Source organism: Quercus lobata, chromosome 9, assembly GCF_001633185.2.
Source record: "Quercus lobata isolate SW786 chromosome 9, ValleyOak3.0 Primary Assembly, whole genome shotgun sequence".
Lineage (NCBI taxonomy): Eukaryota > Viridiplantae > Streptophyta > Magnoliopsida > Fagales > Fagaceae > Quercus > Quercus lobata.
The window spans coordinates 13,102,606-13,124,334 of NC_044912.1; the positions used below are offsets into that span (position 1 = coordinate 13,102,606).

Here is a 21,729-nt window from a genome sequence, read left to right on the forward strand (position 1 = left end):
TAAATTATTTTCCTATTTTTTATATAAATTTTTAATAAAATAGCCATATAAATTAATTTTATATAAATCACAATCTGTTATATATTTATTTGACTTTCCTTGTAAAATAACCAAAGTTTAAAATAGGAAAAAAAAAACATCAATAACATTGCATACCATGATTGGTGGAGTACAAAATAGGACACAAAAAATGAATAATAATTTTTCAATTATGAGCTTTAATGCACTTTTCCAAATAAGCAAATACACTTGTTAATGATTCATTAGCTTACACACACAAATTCATTATGGTTACTTGTGCTTTTATGAATATGTAGAATTTGACTTTATTTTTCGAAAATTTATTAAGAAATCATTTAATAACGAATTAAATGCACTTAACCCCTGCACTTAGGACATTTGTCAACAAAATCCATATAATTATTAATAATTAGTATACCAAGATAATTAATAAATTTAAATCCCATTAAAACATGATAATTAATTAGTAATATGATTCTCAAAATAATAATAATAATAATTAGTAGTACTTTAACATGAGTGCAAAATTTGATGAGGTGTAACTTCATGCTCTCCCACATAAAGTTTCTTTATATTGATATATTGATTTTACATTCTTGCTATGTAAGGTATGGAACAAACTCTCCCAAGACCAAGGAGTACTCTTGTGGCTCTTGGCACATATAGTGAGGGAGAAATGGATTCGGCAGAGATGAAAGCAACTGCTTCAAGTGAAGGAATGAAGGCCGTTCAATCAGCCATGAGGTTGTTTGTGATGGTGATTTGTATTGGTTACACCATGGTTTGGATCATGATGCCCACAAACACATTTTATTTGAAATGGTTGCCTGCTATCCATTCAAAAACAGATTCAACATATTTCGGGACACAAGGTTTGTACTCATAATAAAAATTTAATCCTCTTTTATATCATTTGGTGGAAGTTTGTAAAGTTCATTCCTAAATTGAAAGCCAAAACATTATTACTATTGAGCTGATGTTGGTGGTTCAAATTTGTTACGAAAACAATCCAGGTGTAAAGATATTTTATTATTTAAACCAAATGGTTATTGATAAATTATCATTTGTCCTAAAAGTTTGAACTTTAGAGACAAGGTTTGAAATTCCAGACCATCTTTTTTTTCATGCTATGAGATGATGAATTTAATTATTCAATCATTATCTACAAAATTATAACTCTCTAACTACTACACAAGGTCCATCGGTAAATTAATTAGTTATGTTCTTAACTGGCCAAAGGGAGCACTTTTTTTTTCTCATTTTCTCATGTTGTAACCAAGTTAAGTTTTTCAGTCTCATATTTTTCCCTTTTCATTATATAGGTGCAAATATGCTTATTTTCACATTCCCCAGCCTATTGATAGCCACTTTGGCCTGCCTATACCTTCATTTGAGAAAGAAAAATGTTGATAACAACAATCAAAGGTACGGAAGTTTATTTATATATGTTTATATTGTCATAAGATAATAAGAAAATGACTTTACCAAACAAAGAAATTAACGATCTTTTGTTTATAGCCCGGTGGACAATTCTTGTTTGGCATCATGGAGAAGACCAGTGCTAGTGAGAGGCCCTCTTGGAATTGTTTCTTGGGTTGAACTATGCTTTTTGACCATGTTTATTGCACTCTTGATTTGGTCGGTCTTTTCTTACTTACGTGGTATGTTTGCCTATATCAACCAAGAGGCAGCACAAAAGAGAGAGCATGTGTAAGAGATCCTCTTCAAAGTTTACCATTTTTATCATGGATGCTAAGTGATATCATACCAAAAACTAAAAAGCTAAACTCATTTCTTAAGAATCTTTAACAATTTAAAAGGTTTTAAGTGATAACCTAGTAATAATAACATCTTTTGTGTTACTGTTAGTACCATGTATGGTTCAAAACTTTCCTCTCCCTCTTCCCACTATTTAACTAAAAAACATTGTACCATTCATTAGGTATAGCACCATAAGTTTCCCAATTAAATTCAATCATGTGGCCTTAGAAACTACTCCTATGTATACACAAGGAAATGCATTGGCCACTAGGCCAAGAAATCACATGGTTATGCCCCATTGACCAAAAGTGCATTGATTAAATTTAATTAAAGATCTCAAATACAGAACTGTGAGTATCTAATAAGTTTTTTTCTCCTTTTCTTCCTGTACTATTTGTGAACTAAGGAAAAGGCAAAGAAAGTGAATCCCAAAGTGATTAAAGCTAGCAATTTTGGCAGGTGGGAAGCAAAGTTGGAAAGTTCAGCGCTAATGCTAGGCCTTGTTGGGAATATCTGTTTAGCCTTTCTCTTCTTTCCGATATCTAGAGGATCTTCGGTTTTACAACTCATTGGCCTCACGTCTGAGGCAAGCGTCAAGTACCATATCTGGCTAGGCCATATCGTAATGACCCTATTTACTGCTCATGGCCTAGGTTACATTCTCTTTTGGGCTAAGACACATCAAATTTCACAGGTGAATTATGGTATTCTTTATAAGTTTTTATTATTAAGAGACTATGGAATTGTGAACTCTTGAACGTGCAAGCATAAATGGTGCCTTACAAAAGTTCGTGCCTTTCTTGGGGCCTAAGCAATGGCATGATTCATTTGATCAAATTTTCACTTCATCTTAAGCTAAATATGATATAACTTGGAAACAAAATTCGCAACTACCGACGTGACAAGTTGTTATTAGTGAGTAGAAAGAATGATGTTAGTATAGACTTAGATGGAAACGAGTAAAAGCTTACCAATTCAATTATTGTGAAAAATATTGTAAAAATTATTGTGTTTGTAGTATCATTCAGCAAATCAACACATAACTCTCTGAAAGGCACAAAAATTAATGTTGCTTTAAAATAAGTCATATATTCTATATACTATATAACTGATTGCGCTTGACCATAGATGCTAAAATGGAACAAGATCGGTATTTCAAATGTGGCTGGAGAAGTAGCTTTGCTGTCAGGATTAGTCATGTGGGCAACAACCTTCACACCCCTAAGGCGAAAGATTTTCGAGATCTTCTTCTATACTCATCATCTCTACATTATCTTTGTTGTCTTCTTTCTGCTTCATGTGGAATTCTCCTATTCTTGCATCATGCTTCCGGGGTTATACCTCTTCTTAATTGATAGGTACTTGAGATTCTTACAATCCCAACAAAGGGTTCGCTTCGTTTCAGCCCGAGTTTTACCATGTCAAGTAGTTGAGTTGAATTTCTCCAAGAGCCCAGGTGAAAATTTTCATTTTCGCAAGTCATAATTGATTTAATCTTATGCTCTCCTTTTTTCTTTTCTTTTCTTTTTTGGTCCAGCTTCAATTTAATCTCTAACAAAGTAGTTGGACTAGTATCATGGAATCATGGATAGGAATTGTAATGGGACCTAAACTGCTTATTATATATAGAAGAAACATTAAGATATGCAATTTTCTTGCCAGAGTTGAGCTATACTCCAACAAGCACTATGTTCATAAATGTGCCTAGCATTTCCAAGCTGCAATGGCACCCTTTTACCATCACCTCCAGCAGTAATATGGATCTTGACCACCTAAGTGTCGTAATCAAATGTAACGGAAGTTGGTCACAGAAATTATATCAGAAGTTGTCGTCCCCTTCACCTATGGACCGTATTGAGGTCTCCATTGAAGGACCCTATGGACCTCTTTCAACTCAATTTCTAAGGTGTTTGTATACATTTAAAGCTGTTCCTATATTTGGTTTGAAACATGTTTTATCTAAAAGACAGTTTTCATATAGTATTTAAAGCTGTGAAAATAAGATTGATGTACAATTGCTAAGACATTTTCCCTCGAAGATTCAAAACTCACTATAATGTGCTATGTGTTCAATAATTATCTCATTCATCAGATACATGCATCATCTCTCTCACAACATGTGGATCACACACAATATGGGACTCGCCTGTTTGCAAAAGAGATGATGCATATGCTAAATGCGGTGCAGGCATGACATGCTAGTAATGGTGAGCGGAGGAAGCGGCATTACTCCCTTTATCTCAGTTATTCGTGAGCTCCTCTTTAGGTCCAACACAACAGGTGGCAAGACTCCACGGGTTCTTCTTATATGTGCTTTCAAGAAGTCATCGGATCTTACCATGCTAGACCTCCTCCTCCCACTTTCAGACACCAACCTTGACAGTTCTCGCTTGCAATTACAAATTGAAGCCTATGTAACAGGAGAGAAAGAACATACAACACACAACCAAAAGCTCCTTCAAACCATTTGGTTCAAACCCAATTCGTTGGATGCACCAATTTCTGCAGTTTTAGGCACAAATAACTGGCTCTGGCTTGGCGCAATAATTTCTACTTCTTTTATCATTTTCCTCCTACTCATTGGCATTCTCACACGTTGTTATATATACCCAATTGACCGTAACTCTGATAAGATATTCTCTTACACTTTGAGGTCTGCTCTAAACATGTTATTCATATGTGTGTCAATAGCTGTGACTGCCACTGCAGCTTTTCTTTGCAACAAAAAACAGAATGATAAGGAACTGAAGCAAATTCAGAACATGGATATGCCAACACCAATGACCTCGCCAAGCTCATGGTTTCACAATGTTGATAAAGAATTGGACATCCTTTCCAGTCAGTCTTTTGTCCAGACCACAAAGATCCACCTTGGTGAAAGGCCAAATCTGAAAAGTATGCTATTTATCTTCAACAATGATCTTGAACATCATAAAATTCCTCACATACATAGCACTTCTCAAATGGATAGTTTTTATCCAAACTTTTGATGGAGTTATGTCACTTTCAAGCCATATTCTGGCATCGTTGCACGCTTGTGCACTTGGTTACCAACTTCCTATTTGCCTACAGCATCCTGAACAAATCATTAAATCCAATTCTGTAGAATTTGAGAACCAAATAATGTGTCACAGTATCTGATATCTGTGCATTTCCAATTCTTGCAGAAATGCTAATGGGGTGTGAAGGATCAAGCATTGGAGTTCTTGCTAGTGGCCCAAAAAGATTAAGACACGATGTCGCAGCAATCTGTTCATCTGGTTTGGCAAATAACCTACACTTCGACTCTATTAGCTTTAGCTGGTGAGCTTAAGAAAAGCTATCATGGATTCAAACAAGCCACACTTGGAAAATGTTAGGCCTATAGAATATTTAGAACTTCTTCAGTTATAACCTACTAAAAGTAGTACTATGGATTACCGTTTCTTTTTTAAGATTTGTAATAATCTAAATGATCTTTTGAATACGCTGTTAGAAAGATTGAAAGATCAAAGAAAAGCTTTCAGTATCATGTAGTGCAAATTCATCCAAAGAAACTTGTAGAGTGAAAATCAATCAAACTGATTCCATTGCAAAGAAGCAAAACAAAAATATATGTCATATGCTGAGAACATAACAAGTGCAAAAATGATTACATTAGAAGTGCTAATAGCCATATACTTTTCTCCTCTAGATACTCCACACCCTTCAAAGTCATAAAACTCAACCATCTCCACTAGATTCAAGAAAAATTGCAAACTGAAAATAACAATCAATAATGTACATCACTTTGGAATCTAATCCAAATTATACAGTTGCAAGAAAGAGTTCTTGACAAGATTGACAACTGGTGCCAAAACAATGATTTTCTCGTTCAAAGAGAAGAATTCTTGGAGCCTTAATATGATTTTGCAAAAATGGCCACTTCCTCTGCAGGATTACCAGTCATCAAGCACGTTTTATTTCCTTGAGGCTGTTCAAAGGGAAAGCATCTAAGGGTTGCCCCTGTCTCTTCTTTCACTTTTAACTCATCTTCGTCACTGTAAATTGATTGTAGCTTGATATTAAAATGAGTGATGCTACAATCACTAGAAATTTTACTACATAAACCTTACAAACTCATGTTTCAACTTTAAATACAAAGTAAAAGGATAATTTAATATTTATTTATTATGTTGTTGATGTGACCCCGATCACATTCATTGTTGCATTAGTTTTTAAGTCTTTTATGGTAAAAGTGATAATAGCTTTAGTATTTTCCTAATGGAATTACAATGTCATAGATCTAAGTTGTATGTTTCAACATATTTCACATACATGTCCTCTAAAGATTTAAAATAATTAAATATAACATACCTAGCTGACCAAGGACCCCTCGCCCATTTGCCCTGGGAGATTGCCACTTTAAGTTCATCATATGAGCTCACATCAACAATATTGCTGTAGAAGATATCATCTTTGTCAGTGGGTGCAAATGTCCGTGTAATGTGTGTCAAATCACATGAAAGTAAGAACTGACTTATCAACTTGTTGAACAATGTTGTATGCAGACTGTCCATGCCCTATATTTTCATATTATAATTTTTTTTGTAATAAATGCCATATCAAGAGTATGCACCTGTCTCGAAATGAAGTTGCTTGTTCCAGAAGAGCTGACTGGATCTCGTCCAATTTGTCTTTTACATAAGCTTCTAAACTTGAAGGTTCCATAGATATTCCAAACACTTTCCCTTGCTTTCCAGGAATATCTCTCCTAGATATGACCACGCTTCCACTGGAAACATCCCGAGGACCAATCTCAATCCTTAGAGGGACTCCCTATAAAAAAACAGGATCTTATTGAGGTACTTGATGGTAATACAATATCTTCGGGCAAACTCTTTTTCTTATTTTCTCTCATGTAAAAAGAAAAAAATAGGTCCAGTTCATGTTAGCAAGAATCAAGATCCAACTATATTATGCAAGCCATACAATGATGTAAGCATAAAAAGCAACAATGAATATTGGGTGAAAATGAATAAAGGCACCTAAAATACTAAAAGCAACAATCAAGACCCAGTATATGAATGAGAACAGGTCCATATGGGATCATATCACAGATTGAATACTATGATGAAGTCCAAAACTATGTCCAAGTCTGTAGAAATTTGTGACAGGTATCAAAGGCCCATTCCATCAACTTCCACATCAAGCATGAATATGAACAGACGAAATAGTTAACAGCTGATGGTTTTTTCAACTTATGCTAATAGCTTACTACATAAGAAATTCATATTATTAAATCCTAGGGAAGAAGCAGCAAGCCAGCAACCAAAGAGTGGCATTTATGTTTGATGCCTAAGAGTAAGGACAAACCTTCATCTCCCAGAAATTGAATTTCCATCCTGGGGTTCTTTGGTCCGTGTCATCAAGTTTAACTTTGACCCCTGCAGTTTGCAGAACTTCTTTTACAGATGATGCAGCATTTAGAACTCCCACCTTGTCATCATCCTTCTTCCAAATAGGTATGATTACCACCTGGAAGCATGCAATGCACATTTTAAAAGATAAATTGTAAGCGCAAGAATGAACAGAAATAAAAATAAAAATAACTTTTTTAAAAAAAGTTGAATTTAACTATGCATCCATTTTTCTGAGAAACAGGAACATTAAACCACAGAGTTAAGTAGGTTGTCTGCTTGTGTAAAATTTAGTTACTTTTCAAGAATGTGGCTGAGATAAAAACAAACGACCTATATCCTGTAATAACAGGATTCTAGCAGTAAAGACAGTTAAATTTTGACAACAAACAACCTCAGGAAGAGAGGGTTTGTTATAGTGGATTGATACTGTTAGTCATTTGCTGCTGCATTGTTCTCTTGTTTCCGATTTGTGGTCGTTCATATTTTGTCTAGTTGGGGTTGATTAGATTACGCCAAATTCTGTTGCCGCCATGCCGGAATCTTGGGGTGGAGTGAGCGAAGTTTGAAGATTTGTAAAATTTTGGAGGGCAGCTCCGGCTTGTCTTATGTGGCGTATTTGGAGGGAACACAATCGATCATGTTTGAGGTAAAGGAGCTATCTCTGCCAAATCTCAAGTTTCTCTTTTTGAAGACTCTATTCGAATGGGTATCACAGTCTTTTACCCTTTCTAAATACTCTTTAGTGGAGTTCCTAGATCTATATGCCCATGTTGTTGATAGAAAGGCTTAGATCTTTTAATTCCTTTTTTTTTTTCCTTTCTGCATTTTTCACCAATAGTATACTACCTGTATACATTTTTTAAAATTTTTAATGAAGTTCAATTACTTATACAAATATAGAAAAGGCAGTAAAGACAGCCATTAACTAAGATAGTAGATCTTTTTTTTTTTTAAAGTAATAAGATTTATTGATATCAAAAAGGGGGACACCCTAGCACACAGGGAGTGTACAAGGGGTCAACAATTCAAGTACAAAAATTACAAGAATCAAGAAAATCAAGAAAGGAAGAGAATGATTGGTTTCACATAGCAGCCAACCAATCCAATAACATTCTAAAGAAAAATAACTTGAGGTCTAGTATGAATCTCTCATTATCTTCAAAACACCTACTATTTCATTCCCTCCAAAGACCCCACATTAAGCAATGGGGAACAATAAACCATATATGACCATTTCGAAGACAATAAAGCCTTACTCCAAATAAACCCAAAACCATAGACCACAAATCCATAGCAACCAGACAATGAAGAAAAAGATGATCAACCGATTCACCATTACACTTGCACATGTAACACCAATCCAATATCTTCATAAATTACTGACTAAGATAGTAGATCTTTTTGTTTTTGTCAGAATTAATCCAACTTAAATGACTCACAAATAAAACTATATTTATTATTAAGTTAAATCAAACAGAATTACAACTGCTAATATTTCATTGTAAGAATTTTTTATGCTATTTTATCAAACACAGAAACTTTCTAGGCTTATATCACAAGAACTACATTGAGTCTCATTCCTAAACTTTAGGAATTCAACCGTTTAAAATATATCTCAACAAATGCAATATAATGATTATGAAAACACCAAAAGGCATCGCAATCTACCTGTATTGGTGCAACCCTTGGGGGAAGCAATAGGCCTGCATCATCTCCGTGGGTCATGATAATACCACCAACAAAACGGGTACTAATTGCCCATGATGTTTGCCATACATGTTGCCTTTGTCCATTTTCATCTGTGAACTACAGAAACACATTTTGTTCAGTTTCATTTCAGTTGACAGATCATAAAAATAGTTCAAGAAAGAAAATCAGTAATTAATGAATTTTTAGGAAGAACAATGTAAATTGAATTCTCTGAAACAAACACGGCAATAGTGAATAATAAAAACAGATCATCTACCTCATATATTTTAGAATGAAAGCAGTTTAGTGAGGGCAAACCATGCACAACTCACTATGACACTTGCACTAGACGGCTTATAATCAGAATTTCATTCATCAATACGCTAAGTTATATACTTATATTGCAACCCAAACAAAATAATAAAAGTGATGAAAGTAGTGACCAAAAGAGAAGCCAAAATAATCTTGAAAATGCATCCCTATAACATGAATATTGAATTTTTACACACTAAGAGAATTGTTTTTTTATAAAAAGAACACTTGGTAAAGAAAAATTGTTCCAAATAAGTTCATTGTAATAAATAAAAAAGGTGTTGACTAATTTCTGCAGTAAAACAAATTTATTAATTAAAAACAAGACTCTTCACACACACCTACATGCAAGCCAAGCCTTCCTTGAGATTAAAGCAAGGGTTTAAGAATTATGGATGAATAAAGAAGTAGGGGAAGAGGGAGGAACATGAAAATAAGAGTCAAAAGTGGGAAAGTGCATTGTATAGATACACACACACATAAGTATGATAGGACAGCCCCATCAACATTGATGAGGCCACACCCATTCTCATATACATTGGTGAGATCACTTGCAGATTAAAACCGTTGAAATACATAAGTTTTCTAAATTTGGTTCAAAATACTAAGCCAAATGGCTTCATTTTCACTTGAATTTGAATAATAAAATGCATATAGAGATAACTGTGCATATAGAGATAATAATAAAATACCAATTTTTAATAGAAAGAAATAAAAATTATTTAAATTATTGTTTTTCATTGTATTATTCTAGCATAAGAACCCTTAACCTATTCAATATCTCAAAACTGTAATAAATTTTCATAAGTATAGGTGAAGCCCCATCAAGATTGATAGGGTATCAAAAAATCATAGTTTATACATGCATAGCTACATGCATATATAAATAAACACACACACACACACACACACATATATATGTATGTGTGTGTGTGTGTGTGTGTGTGAGCGCGTACACGTGCACATGCATGCACATACATAAACTAGCCAAGAGAGGGAGAGAGAGAGAGAGAGAGAGAGAGAACATCTATTGACAGAAATTTGAGGACAAAATAGAAGTTATTTGTAGAGTAGAGGCTATTGAGTTATTCAATAGTGAAGAAAAGTACCGCAAGCAGGTGGAGAGAGTAGAGGAAAAAGTCAAGAGTTGGTTATAATAGTATAGAATTTTTTAAAATTATTAAACTACCATAACAACCTTACAAGAATTAAGTTTTTTTATCTAAAAGGTTAGTTGTTACTTGTTAAACAAGGTGATTTTAGGGATTTTATGAGAAAACAGCACACTGAAAACTACCTCACAGTTGACTTCATTAGTAGCATAGATTAAAAAAAGAAGCACAATCAACGAGTTTCTTAGAATGCTGCAGTGTAAATGTACATTTGAATTTACTCATTAAGAATTACAGTAGTGTCAACCACCTGGGTTTCAAAAGCACGAGAGAAGTTCTGCCCAAGATTATGGCTGGTTCCAGCCTGTAATGCCTTCCGATCACCCATCATGGCTTCAATTGTATAGGTCATAGAAGCACCAGCAAATGTTTCTACTCTAGATTTTCGACCTACAATAACAGGTATTGCAGCTTGCTCATAAGCAAATTTTGTATAGACATTAATCATCTGCATTGCCTGCAGTTCAGAAGCACCAAGCATTAAACAAAAACTATACTTTGATACAGCTATCAAAGAGTAGTCATTATGGAAAGAAGATGCAAACCTCTTTCTCTGCCTCTTCTGGAGTGGCATGAGCAGTATGTCCCTCCTGCCAAAGAAATTCGAGAGTCCTCACAAAGGGTTTTGTGCGATGTTCCCATCTTGTGACATTCACCCACTGAACCAAATAAATTGTACCGAATAAGAAACAATAGTATGTAATCCCCCCCCCCCCCCCCCGGGCGCATTTCAATGTAACTGGAGGCACTTCAAATGAGATGACATAGCTCTACCTGGTTAACCATGAGTGGAAGATCACGGTAACTATGAATCCATTGAGTGAACATGTGATTAACCATGGTTTCACTTGTAGGTCGAACCTGCCAGAGCCTCAGGAAGTGCAACAATCAAAGCCAAACCTTAGGTCATAGTCTTTTAAGAACTTAAGAAGGCACATGCCTCAGTCAGCTTATGATTAAAATCATCATAGGAAAACAGTCATATATGTCAAGAAAATATAGGCCAAATGCCAGGCAGTTGAAGAGTGTATGTACCACAAGTTTTTCTTCAAGTTCCTTTCCTCCTCCAATTGTCACAAGAGCTAATTCTGGACTGAAGCCCTCAACATGGCTAGCCTCTTTCTCTATAAATGAGTATGGTATAAACTGCAACAGAAAATGAGGATACAATTATCAAACAATAGAGGTTTTTGAGTATACATCACATTTATCAGGGTTTTACATAGAAAGAATGCACTGATATCATTCAAAGAACTGTCAATTTCGAACGGTCAATTGCACGGGTATAGCCCCTTCCAATCGACTTTACCCATCTGTAACTACGAGGTGTCAATAACCTCATTCAAGTTACAAGCCAATAAAGGGAACCTCATTAAGGTCATTCCATCCCCAAAATCACCTCCTATACTAAAAAAAAAAGCTTGTAACTTTATCGCCCTTTTGCAAAAAAGAACTCAACACTGAATCACAGATAGCCCATTTTGCAAGACAACAGAGTGCAAAATCAAGGTGCATCTATGCCCCCTCAATAGAATATTTCGAAAGCAAAAACCATGAACTTTCTGATCAAATTGGTTAACTGAATTAAGCTAAAAAAACTGAATTTATATATTCATATGCTTATCTTGAACAAATATATGAAGCTAAATATAAGAAAGTGAACACAATCAAGTAAATGTTGTTCTTTCAATTCTCTTTTAGGCTTCAAAGCTAACAATCGTATATTAGAGCCACAACACACCTGTGGAAAATACATGTTACTGTGACCTGTCTCCTTGAACCTAGCATTCAGATATTCCTGCAAAAACAAAACCCCCCAAAAATTTTCAATGTGAATCCAAAAATCAAAAGAAATAGTTTTCCTTGCTTTTTTTTTTTCTCGAGAAATGAAATTACATTGGAAAATAGAATTAACCTGAATCGCTTCCCAAATGGCATAACCGTAGGGGCGAATAACCATGGTGCCACGCACAGGACCATAGTCAGCGAGCTCAGCGTTGGCAATGACATCCAGGTACCAAGCGTTGAAGTCCTGAGACCGAGGCGTGATGACTCGGTCTCTGTCCGAGTTGACTCGGCTCTTCGCGTTGCTATCGACTCGTTGTTCCTCGCTCGCCGTCTCCGCAGCCGCAGTTCCCTGAGCCGACGAGAATCGAGCAGCTAACAGCGGCAGCGGCGGCGGCAGCAGCTGCTGAGACTGAAACCGGTGGCTCCGACTCCGCCGTAAAAACGCCGGAGTTCGCCGCCGGAGAGAATTGGCGGTGGTGGTTGTGATGGGAGAGAAGAGAGAAGTGAGAGATGGGAGTCTCAAAGACACCACCATTTTTACTGTGTTGAGTGTGCAAGAAAAGAATGAGGGAGATGAGGTTTTGATATACCGTTTATTTGTTATCAGACTGTTTTGGTTTTGATAGGCCCAATTTTTATTTTGAGTTGGGGGCCCATCATGTTATGGAAGATACGAAGCCCACAGCTAGTTTCATCCAACAGACCATTCCCAATCCAAACTGAAATTTCAAGTACAAAGTCTATGTCACCAAAGTTCAACATGCAACAAATCCACTTAAATTTCAACCAAAAGAGAATGGAAAGAACAACAACTATTTGATAATGTTCACTTTGAAATATTTTCACTTCACACACCCAACGAGCTGGAAAACTAAAAGTATATTATATGTTGCCGCTTCATACGTTCTTTACAAAATAGGATTTTTTTTTTTTTTTTGGTAGTGTTCGTGTTTAAAATTCAACCGAACAAGTTTTTATAAGTGGGGGGGACTCACCAAATTTTGTCTTAAAAACATGAAACTAGATGTGATTTTTATCCACATTATCCTCAAGAGTTCATTTTGATTTTTATCTACATCCCTGAGAATTCATTAGCGTATATATGGTACCACATCATTAGATATGATTCAAAGTTAAACATGCCTGCTGCTGCTAGACGGATCCCCAGAGATATCTAACATCAACATTTGAGGTCCATACTATTATGCTTGCCCCACAAGTTTCAAAAACATGCTAATACATTCTTGAACTAAAATGAAAAATCCAGGACTAAAGCAAAAAGATAGTTCTACAATCTCTGAGTTAGTCTGAATTGCCAACTCTCATAAGTCACAAACCAGCAATGAAATTCTGAACAACCAACTATGCTTCATTTTAAAATCATTCAGACATTCTATTACTTAACAAGCAGCAAGGCAACATTCTATTACTTAACAAGCAGCTAAAACAAATTTCTGAACAAGGCAACAAAGAAGAAAACATTCTTTCTGGGGCTACAACCAGCAATGAAATTCTGAACAAGGCAACATTCTATTACTTAACAAGCCACAGCTAATACGAGTCTAGAATATGAAAGTCTGCATTTCAATCCATCCAAGAGACAGAGGAAGGGAGAGAATTGTCATCACATTCTTGCCACAGATTGCATACAAGAGAACAAACATTTACACGAGAAATCAGTTCTTCGTCACTTCTGGAGTCTCCATCAACTTAAAATTGATGAAGTCGCAGTCCTTCTTCCAGGGTGTGAAATGATTCAGTGATCTTGGGGTTTTGAAAGGAGGTGGAGAGGCAGGCATGCCTGACAACTCATGCTTCCAAGAAGACCCATCATCTTCAATCAGCAGCTCAGCCATCTCTTCCAATTCAAGGTACTTCAGGGGGCTTTCAGGCTGAACCAATAAAGGAGAGTAATTATTAAAGGATCCTTGAAGAAAAGGTTACGACAAACCAAACCAAAATATAAGAAATTTTTTCTAAGAGAGAAATGCCAACAAACCTTCAATTTACTCCACACTGGTGGTGCAGCACATGGAGATGCTAAGCACTTGGAAAGATCTGAACAGAAAAAAATATATCAATCAACAACCAAATTTCTAGGCAAAATTGCAAAGTTTAAGATATATACATGTTAACAAAGTTTGATTACCATTATCTAGTCCAACTGTCGTCAGAAATTCATCAACGTCCATAGCCTTAGTCTGTGCTTTGATGCATTCTTGATGATTGTGCAAAAATTGTTCCTCAGCAATAGGATGAAGTGCTTCCTGTGCCACCACACTAAACTTCTGGTTAAGATTCTTCTTTGATGCCCCATGCAGATGTGGCTTGCTAGAGTTTGAAATGTCAGAAAGCGCTTTCCTGGTACCAGTCTTCACCTTCTCTGAGGCTTTAGAGACGCTTTTCTTTTTGCTTGTATCATTTCTTACTTGTGAGGCACCAGATTCTTCACCAATGACAGCGAGATTCTTGGAAGTTTGCTTTTTTGGCGCATGATTTAGATCAGGCTTCCCTGAGTTCGACAAATCACCAAGTGGTCTCCTTCCGCCAAGACCTCCTTTCCCTTTCAGGACGTTAGTCTTACTCCCAACAGAAGAACCTGCAATTGATATCATAAGGTTAGACCAGCATAGCCCAAGAGATTAGTGGAGAGAAATGAGTAATTTAAAGCATTGTACAAAAAACTTTGATAATGTACCATTGTGGGGAATAAGAAAATTCTGATCTTGAATCAGACGACCAGAATGCATTGCCATTCTCGATTTTTCAGGCAAAATTCAAATCAACAGCCTGCAAAGCTTAGCAACCTATGAATGAGTAACCAAGCATATAAAATATAGAAGTAGTAGATTTAACAGATTTTATTGTATACAAACAGAGTAAAACCTAGGAAACAAAAATGAACGATCAAATAGCATCCAAAGCCCTCTACTAGTGGCATCCTAAGACTCCATCTTGTAAGATGTTCGTCTAATCTTTGATTAGATGTATAGAAAATGCTATTCACTTGCTTTCTATTTTTAGCAAATAGAAGATCCCAACCCAACCCCGCCCAACCAATTTCCATCTCCGATCAAACAGCATGACATTAAAAACACCAAACCAAGAAGATTTGAAGTATTCTTGTTACTAATAGTATCACCAACTGCTTCACCTCCCTATATTTCTTACAAATTGCCAGAGAAATAGGCAAGAATTGAATTGCATTATTCAAACATTCTTAATGCACAGATCAATTACATAAAATAATACCACAAATTGTAGTTTCCCTAAAAGAATTATCTCCCCATATCAAAAAGTAAAACAAGTCCCATCTCCTACATCACCAAGAACAAGACCCCTCTATCACGACACTGCGAAAGCCAGAAAGAAATTGTAAAAAAATAACAACATTGTGATACAGTAATTGTCTATTCAGTTGGATTAAACTATTCCCTCTTTCAGTTCTTTTTTAATTTTCTTGGGTGCAAAGGGAGTGCCCTAAACAAAGAAAGAATCAAAGGCTTCAAATTTATAATTATCTTTTTTTTCTTCTTCAATTTTTCTTGACAACCAAACAGAGCATGGTTATAATTTCTTGTTTTCTCCAATATTCAATTTCAGAAAAATGAAAGCATAAAAATATTCCGAAGAAGAAAATACACGAAACCCTAATAATCATAACACACAAAAGAAAGCCCTTTCTCAAATAATAAAAAGATAAATCTTCTAATTTTCATGCGTAAGCCCTAAGATCCTCTAGAAAATAAAAAACCCTAATAGGGAATTCCCAAAAACACTTTTCCCTTTTGTTTGGTTGTTGAGAAAATGGCACTTCGGTCTCTGATTTGATTCTTATCTAGACTTGATCGACTGGAAACATTCAAGTTCTTGAACCCTAAGTAATGAAACCCTACATTAAATATTTAATTTCTTTAACTAACTCACATTTTCTCGGCAACCAAACACCTTTTACCTTCTACTTTTTATTTGATATTCTTTAAAAATTTATCTACTTTTCAATCAGATAAAAAAAAAAAAAAAAAAATACCAAAAGAAATAAAACTAAGGAGAACTCACAGATGGGTTTCAAGGAGGAGATCTTTCTCTATTGTTTTAAGATTTTCTCGGGACTTTCTCGTCGATTTTCTTGCGTTTTACTGCGAATTTTCTGTTTCTTCCTGTAGGCAAATTTTGAAAATGGGTCTTTCAATTAGGTTGGTGCTATATATATTGAGGACTCCTTGGGTTCTAACGGTAACATTTTGCGCTGTTACATTATTGCCCCTCGCTGAGATAGTTACCGATATAAGGTAGGTACCACCAATACCATTCCGAATTTTTAAATTTTTTTGCTATCTGAATATAAGAACATTCCTAGTGGTTTTTTTTTATCAAATTAATTTTATTGTGGCCAAAATACCACCTACATTTTTATACTTCTAATCCACACTTTTATTATTTCAAATTTTTGCATTCTTCCTGTTCCAATTTTTTTCATACATTTCCATAAGTACATATTCCTTTTCGTCTTCTTTTTTAAAGGTAGTACAAATTCTTATTTACTGGCTTTATTCAATTATGCTTTTATAACAAAATTCAGTCATTTTTAAAAAAATTGAACTCAATTAAACAGCCTGTTGTTTATATTTCATCCCATGTATTTGTATTTTTATTTTTAATGAACGAAAAAGAGTCTCACTTGTGTGATTATTGACTCAGCCCACTTAAATCTGTTATTGATGGTGTGGGACACCCCTGGGCAAGTTAGGGCTATTCACGTCGTGACACAACATTTTTACAAAGCACACGACTCGAACCTTGCAACTTCTGGACTTGCAAGTGTGACCAAGTTTAGGATTCCTACCAATGCGCCACGTCCCAAGGGGCCATGTATTGGTAATACATAAATAAATGATGAATATAACACAATAACAAGTCTAAATTTTAGAATTAAATGAGAAATTATCTGTTTTATAGATCAAATTAGAATTTCAAACACTTTTGATTGAGTTTTGTACATTTGGAATTAAATGAGAAATGAATTTTTTAAAGTTGATTAAAGATCAAATTGATACAACTATTGGTTGAGGGAAGAAATTACCAAATCAAATGTACTAGTAATCTAAATGACAAACAATTTAGTTGGGCCTCTTTTTATTTGAATATAGCTTTATTGCTTATTTTGATGTCTTGGATTTTTTAAAAAGAGAAGGCCCCACTGTGACCAAATATTAAAGCCCATCAGGGTCAGAAGCCTTGAAGGGCTTTGAAGACTTCTAAAACTAAAGAAAATGAAATTAACGCCAAGCAGATGCGACTGTGATGGTCAGGCCCATCCAACCAATGCAAACGCCACCGTTTTGATCTGTAACCGTTAAACCTGTGTTGACTCGGTTCACTGCACTGAGTTTAGCTTTCAAAGTTTCGAACACGTTTTGACTGAGTGATTTCAACTCGAACCTAGCCATTCCCATCCGGGCCTGCCACTTCCCAAAAACCTCGCATCTTTCCACACGATCCCTCCCTTCACAAGCAACCGAGTTCGCTAACTTCCAACTCAGTCCCACCTCGATGTTAACTTGCTTCGAGTTATCCCTGCTCATCGTTGCTTCAAACGAGTCAAACAGGGCACCGTAATACGAGCAAGTCTCCGTCACCCGCACCATAAACGGCGCCATATTTGTGTTCATCTCTTGTTCTACCAAAATCACCACGCGCGGCCCCAGCCCCTTCACGCGCCTCAGCAACTCGTCGCGAGGATTGTCCGTCGAAACGCTCTCATCAGCCACTCTGTACAACTTGAAAGCGAAATTCAGCACCAGCGACTCGTCCGGTTCGCAACCCAGCGACTCGCGAGTCAGCTCGCCAGTTTGAGAATCATTACTGTTTTAAATATCAAAGGTCAAAATGGCCAAATACCATCCATTCTTGAAATATTTTGTCCAAAAATACTGTTTCAGAAAAATATAGTGATGTACCACTTTTTGTGGTACTCGAGCTTGGTGAGCTCGAGTACCATATTTTTTAATCCAACGTGGCCTGTTGACATGGAAAGTTTAATTAAAAAAAAAAATTGGCCATTTAGTACTCGAGCTTGGTGGGCTGAGTACTGTTCATGATACCCGAGTCCTCAAGCTCGAGTCCATAAAATTAATTTCTGATATTAACAAATCATACTATCAAATTGTTTGCAGTGGTCGACGACATTTTCTGCTTGTTTCAAGGTCACATTGAAAATGTTGCACAGCTTAAGCAACAATATGGATTGAACAAAACCGCAAATGAGGTGGTCATTAGTATAGAAGCTTACAGAACTCTGCGAGATAGAGGTCCTTATCCTGCCGACCAGGTTGTGATAGATATCCATGGGAAGTTTGCATTTATTCTCTATGATAGCTCTTCAAAAACTGCATTTATAGCTACTGTGAGTATATTGTTCTTCCTAAAATGATATGCTCCATGTTTTGGGCACCTCTTAATTCTATCTTGTTTCTTTGTAATGATCATCATTTGCTTTACTGGAGCTAATTCTACTTTCATCTTATGCAGGATGCTGATGTAAGTGTTCCCTTCTTCTGGGTACTGATTCTGAAGGCCAACTTGTTCTTTCAGATGAGGCAGAAATTATGAAGAAGGGCTGTGGGAAATCTTTTGCCCCATTTCCTAAAGGTATATGTTTTAACATGTTAGGGAAATGGTTGCCCTCATGGAGTGGTTATTTAGGATTCTTTTTTCTTTTCTTAATGATCCAGATGTCAAAATTTTTTGTTTTAAAATATGTGTTGTTCACAGAAAACACATTCACAGAATGGCACCCATGCTTGATGGACTTGGGTATCATGAACAGTACTCGAGCCCACCAAGCTCGAGTACTAAATGGCCAAATTTTTTTTTTTTTTAATTAAACTTTTCATGTCATCGGGCCACGTCGGATTAAAAAATATGGTACTTGAGCTCACCAAGCTCGAGTACCACAAAAAGTGATAGATCACTGTATTTTTCCGAAACAGTATTTTTGGGCAAAATATTTCAAGAATTGATAGTATTTGACCATTTTGGCCGTGAAACAAACCCCAACTTTCTTCGCTTCTTGAGTCAGTGCGTTCCCAGCCTTCGTTAACCTCTCTTGGGAGCTATTATCTGCTGCTACAGTTGTGATCTTTACAATGAAGGGCTTCCCGTTCTGACGCGCCGCAAGCGCTTGGAGAAGATAAACATACTGACCACCACCTTGCCCAATATCAAAGTCAATTACATGAATTTTGTTACCGCGGTTGTTATTGTCCGATTTAGTATCGGACTCATCTAATGTAGCTTCGACAATTGCGAGGTTGGCAGCCATAAACCCAAGCTTGAAACACGACGACAAGTCGTAGAGCAACTGAGTCGACTCGACGTTTTCTTTATTGAAAAGCTCACCCATGGGAGGTGGGTTTTTGACCGAGTTAACTCGGGATTTCAAAGCGGACACCTAGTAACTCATCAACCTCTCCTCCGACTTCCCTTTGGGATTCAAGAACAGATCCAAGCGCGTGAGGATCTCCGACGCGACCTGGCTTTTGCCCTCTGAAATGTTCGTTGCAGCATCGATTATACACTATTCAAAGCTGGTCATTTTTATATAGAAAAAAAAAATTTTGAACTTGTTTATATTTCATCCCATGCATTCGTAATATATAAATACTCCTTGCAGCTTTCAACCATTCAGAGTGGAGCATGTATTCCGGGAAGGGAATAAATGTGCCTACTGCTTGCAAAAGGGGGTTGTTCTATGTTGGAGGATATTCCGTTTATCCAAAAAAAAAAAAAAAGTATATATATATACACACACTGACAGAGCATCTCCAACGATGTAGCTACTATTCATTCTTCAAATGTTTTTTTTCTATTATAATAATCAGGTATTAAATAAAAATAAATGTTAGAAAATATGTAGTTGTTAAAAAAAATTAATGATGAATGAAAAAATAATATTTAAATGAGATAGAGAATGGAATAGAGAATCTATTGGAAATTGTATTTGAAAAAGTAAGTAGCTAAAAGTTAAAAGTCATTATTCATTCTCCAAATAATACAAAAATTTGATGAATCTACTAGAGATGCTCTTAGAGTGGGAAAATTAAGATAAAATTTTTATTTGAAAAAGTATGAAATTATATACATAAAAAATGTTAGCACTCATAAAATTAGAGTAGTTATTTAACATATGAATATCTATTTACTATAATAGTTTCTTAGTACTTATTTGCTAAAGGCAATTTTTGCTTACTAAAAATTTCAAAGAATGATAACAAACATCATCATTGTCCAATAATAAGTAGTTGAGTTTTACTAAGACATTGGGCCTGTTTGTTTAGGCGTTTACATTGCACAGAACGGCAGTTTCGCGAATCGCAATTCTGGGATTGCGTTTGGCTAGGCGATATCTGTGGGATTGTGTTTTCAATTCCGCAAATTTTCACGATTCCGAAAATGAAATTTTCTACTGCTTTTTCAGCATCATGCAGTTGGGGCAATTGCGTTGCCGCTAATTGTTTCGCGCGGTTCAGGAAATTATTTATCGAAATCCCAGCTTATCCCGTTCTCCATATATATATATATATATATATCAGTCTTGGTTCTCTCCTCATCAATTTCACTATATTCACTTTCTTCTCTGTTATTGTTCAGTTGCTCTGTCTGATTGTTGTCGTTGTTCTGCATCACGATTTCCATTTTCCAAGTAAACATTCGCATATCTCATCAGTCTTGGTTCTCTCCTCATCAATTTCATGATATTCACTTCTTTCTTCTCTGTTATTGCTTAGTTGCTCTCTCCGATTTCCATCGTTGTTCTGCATCACGATTTCCAGGTAAACATTCTCCATTACCCTTCTCTGAAATAATAATATTGATTTGGGCTTTTGCATGTTAGATTAGATGACTGAAGAAACTCAAAATATTAGAACTTACATGACTAAGGGATTTGTTGTTGCTATTGTTGTTTCTTTACTAGTTGTGAAGTTTTTAAAACAATTTCAAAGAGATGAGATTGATCAAAACCATTTGGATTGGACGGGATTTGTTTTTTCTTGTTGGAAAGTATATGGGTTTGAAGAATATTTCAGGTTTTTATTGTTGCTGCTATTTATTTATTGGTTGTGAAGTTTAAAAAAAAAAAAAAAAAATCAGATAGATGGGGTTAATGGAAAATTTCAGGTTGTTGTTCTGATGTGCTTTTGCAGTTTAAGAGTGTTTTGCAGTGCTTTTTACTTTTGCAGTTAAGTGTTTTTGCAGTTAAGAGTGTATTACTCAAAACATTTGAAGATGCTTGATGGTGTTTGCTTTTCTATTATAATGTTGTTTTGAAGTGTTATCAACTATAATATGTCCTTTTTGCATTTGTTTTTTTTTTTTTTTTATCATCAATTAATTTTATGATTCATTAAAAATTTTAGGCATTTGTTTCATCCAATTTGTTCTTGCTGCCTTTTAAATTGAACCTACACTTAAGCCGAACTTAGAATGCTTCGAGATTAGAATTTAGCTTTTTATGATAAATAGGCAGGGGAATGTGGCTGCTCACACACTTGCTAAGTGGGGTAAATTCTCAGTTTTTATTTTATTTTATTTTTTAATTTGTC

The 21,729-nt window shown here is 35.6% G+C and overlaps 2 protein-coding genes and 2 pseudogenes across 3 annotated transcripts; 1 reads left to right on the forward strand and 3 right to left on the reverse strand.

Moving 5' to 3' along the window:
* The first annotated feature begins 631 nt into the window (after positions 1-631).
* Positions 632-5,573, forward strand: LOC115961250 (annotated as a pseudogene). Its single transcript, XR_004085292.1, has 8 exons — positions 632-893; positions 1,344-1,446; positions 1,516-1,731; positions 2,242-2,476; positions 2,911-3,238; positions 3,445-3,688; positions 3,971-4,677; positions 4,950-5,573. The product of XR_004085292.1 is annotated as a ferric reduction oxidase 2-like (transcript).
* Positions 5,328-12,702, reverse strand: LOC115959901 (proline--tRNA ligase, chloroplastic/mitochondrial). Its single transcript, XM_031078557.1, has 11 exons — positions 12,252-12,702; positions 12,078-12,134; positions 11,372-11,482; positions 11,111-11,197; positions 10,882-10,995; positions 10,587-10,793; positions 8,832-8,969; positions 7,117-7,278; positions 6,380-6,579; positions 6,118-6,201; positions 5,328-5,801 (listed from the first exon to the last, which is right to left on the reverse strand). The coding sequence occupies exons 1-11, from the start codon at positions 12,657-12,659 to the stop codon at positions 5,660-5,662; spliced, it is 1,710 nt and encodes a 569-aa protein (XP_030934417.1). The 5' UTR covers positions 12,660-12,702; the 3' UTR covers positions 5,328-5,659.
* Positions 12,703-13,467: 765 nt separating this feature from the next.
* On the reverse strand, positions 13,468-16,308 carry LOC115959119 (protein PATRONUS 1-like). Its single transcript, XM_031077422.1, has 5 exons — positions 16,184-16,308; positions 14,823-14,914; positions 14,274-14,723; positions 14,124-14,182; positions 13,468-14,016 (listed from the first exon to the last, which is right to left on the reverse strand). Exons 2-5 carry the CDS (start codon positions 14,878-14,880, stop codon positions 13,801-13,803), a joined length of 783 nt encoding a protein of 260 aa, XP_030933282.1. The 5' UTR covers positions 14,881-14,914; positions 16,184-16,308; the 3' UTR covers positions 13,468-13,800.
* Positions 16,309-17,258: 950 nt separating this feature from the next.
* LOC115961251 lies at positions 17,259-20,973 on the reverse strand (annotated as a pseudogene).
* Positions 20,974-21,729: the final 756 nt, after the last annotated feature.

Coding starts and splice junctions, on each gene's coding strand:
- LOC115959901 (XM_031078557.1), bottom strand. CDS start 12,659: ATGGTGGTGTCTTTGAGACTCCCATCTCTCACTTCTCTCTTCTCTCCC. Junction 12,135..12,251: donor CCATTTGGGAAGCGATTCAG/GTTAATTCTATT, acceptor TTGTTTTTGCAG/GAATATCTGAATGCTAGGTT. Junction 8,970..10,586: donor CTCGTGCTTTTGAAACCCAG/GTGGTTGACACT, acceptor GTGTTTCTGTAG/TTCACAGATGAAAATGGACA.
- LOC115959119 (XM_031077422.1), bottom strand. CDS start 14,880: ATGGCAATGCATTCTGGTCGTCTGATTCAAGATCAGAATTTTCTTATT. Junction 14,724..14,822: donor TTTTCTTATTCCCCACAATG/GTACATTATCAA, acceptor TATCAATTGCAG/GTTCTTCTGTTGGGAGTAAG. Junction 14,183..14,273: donor GACAGTTGGACTAGATAATG/GTAATCAAACTT, acceptor TTTTCTGTTCAG/ATCTTTCCAAGTGCTTAGCA.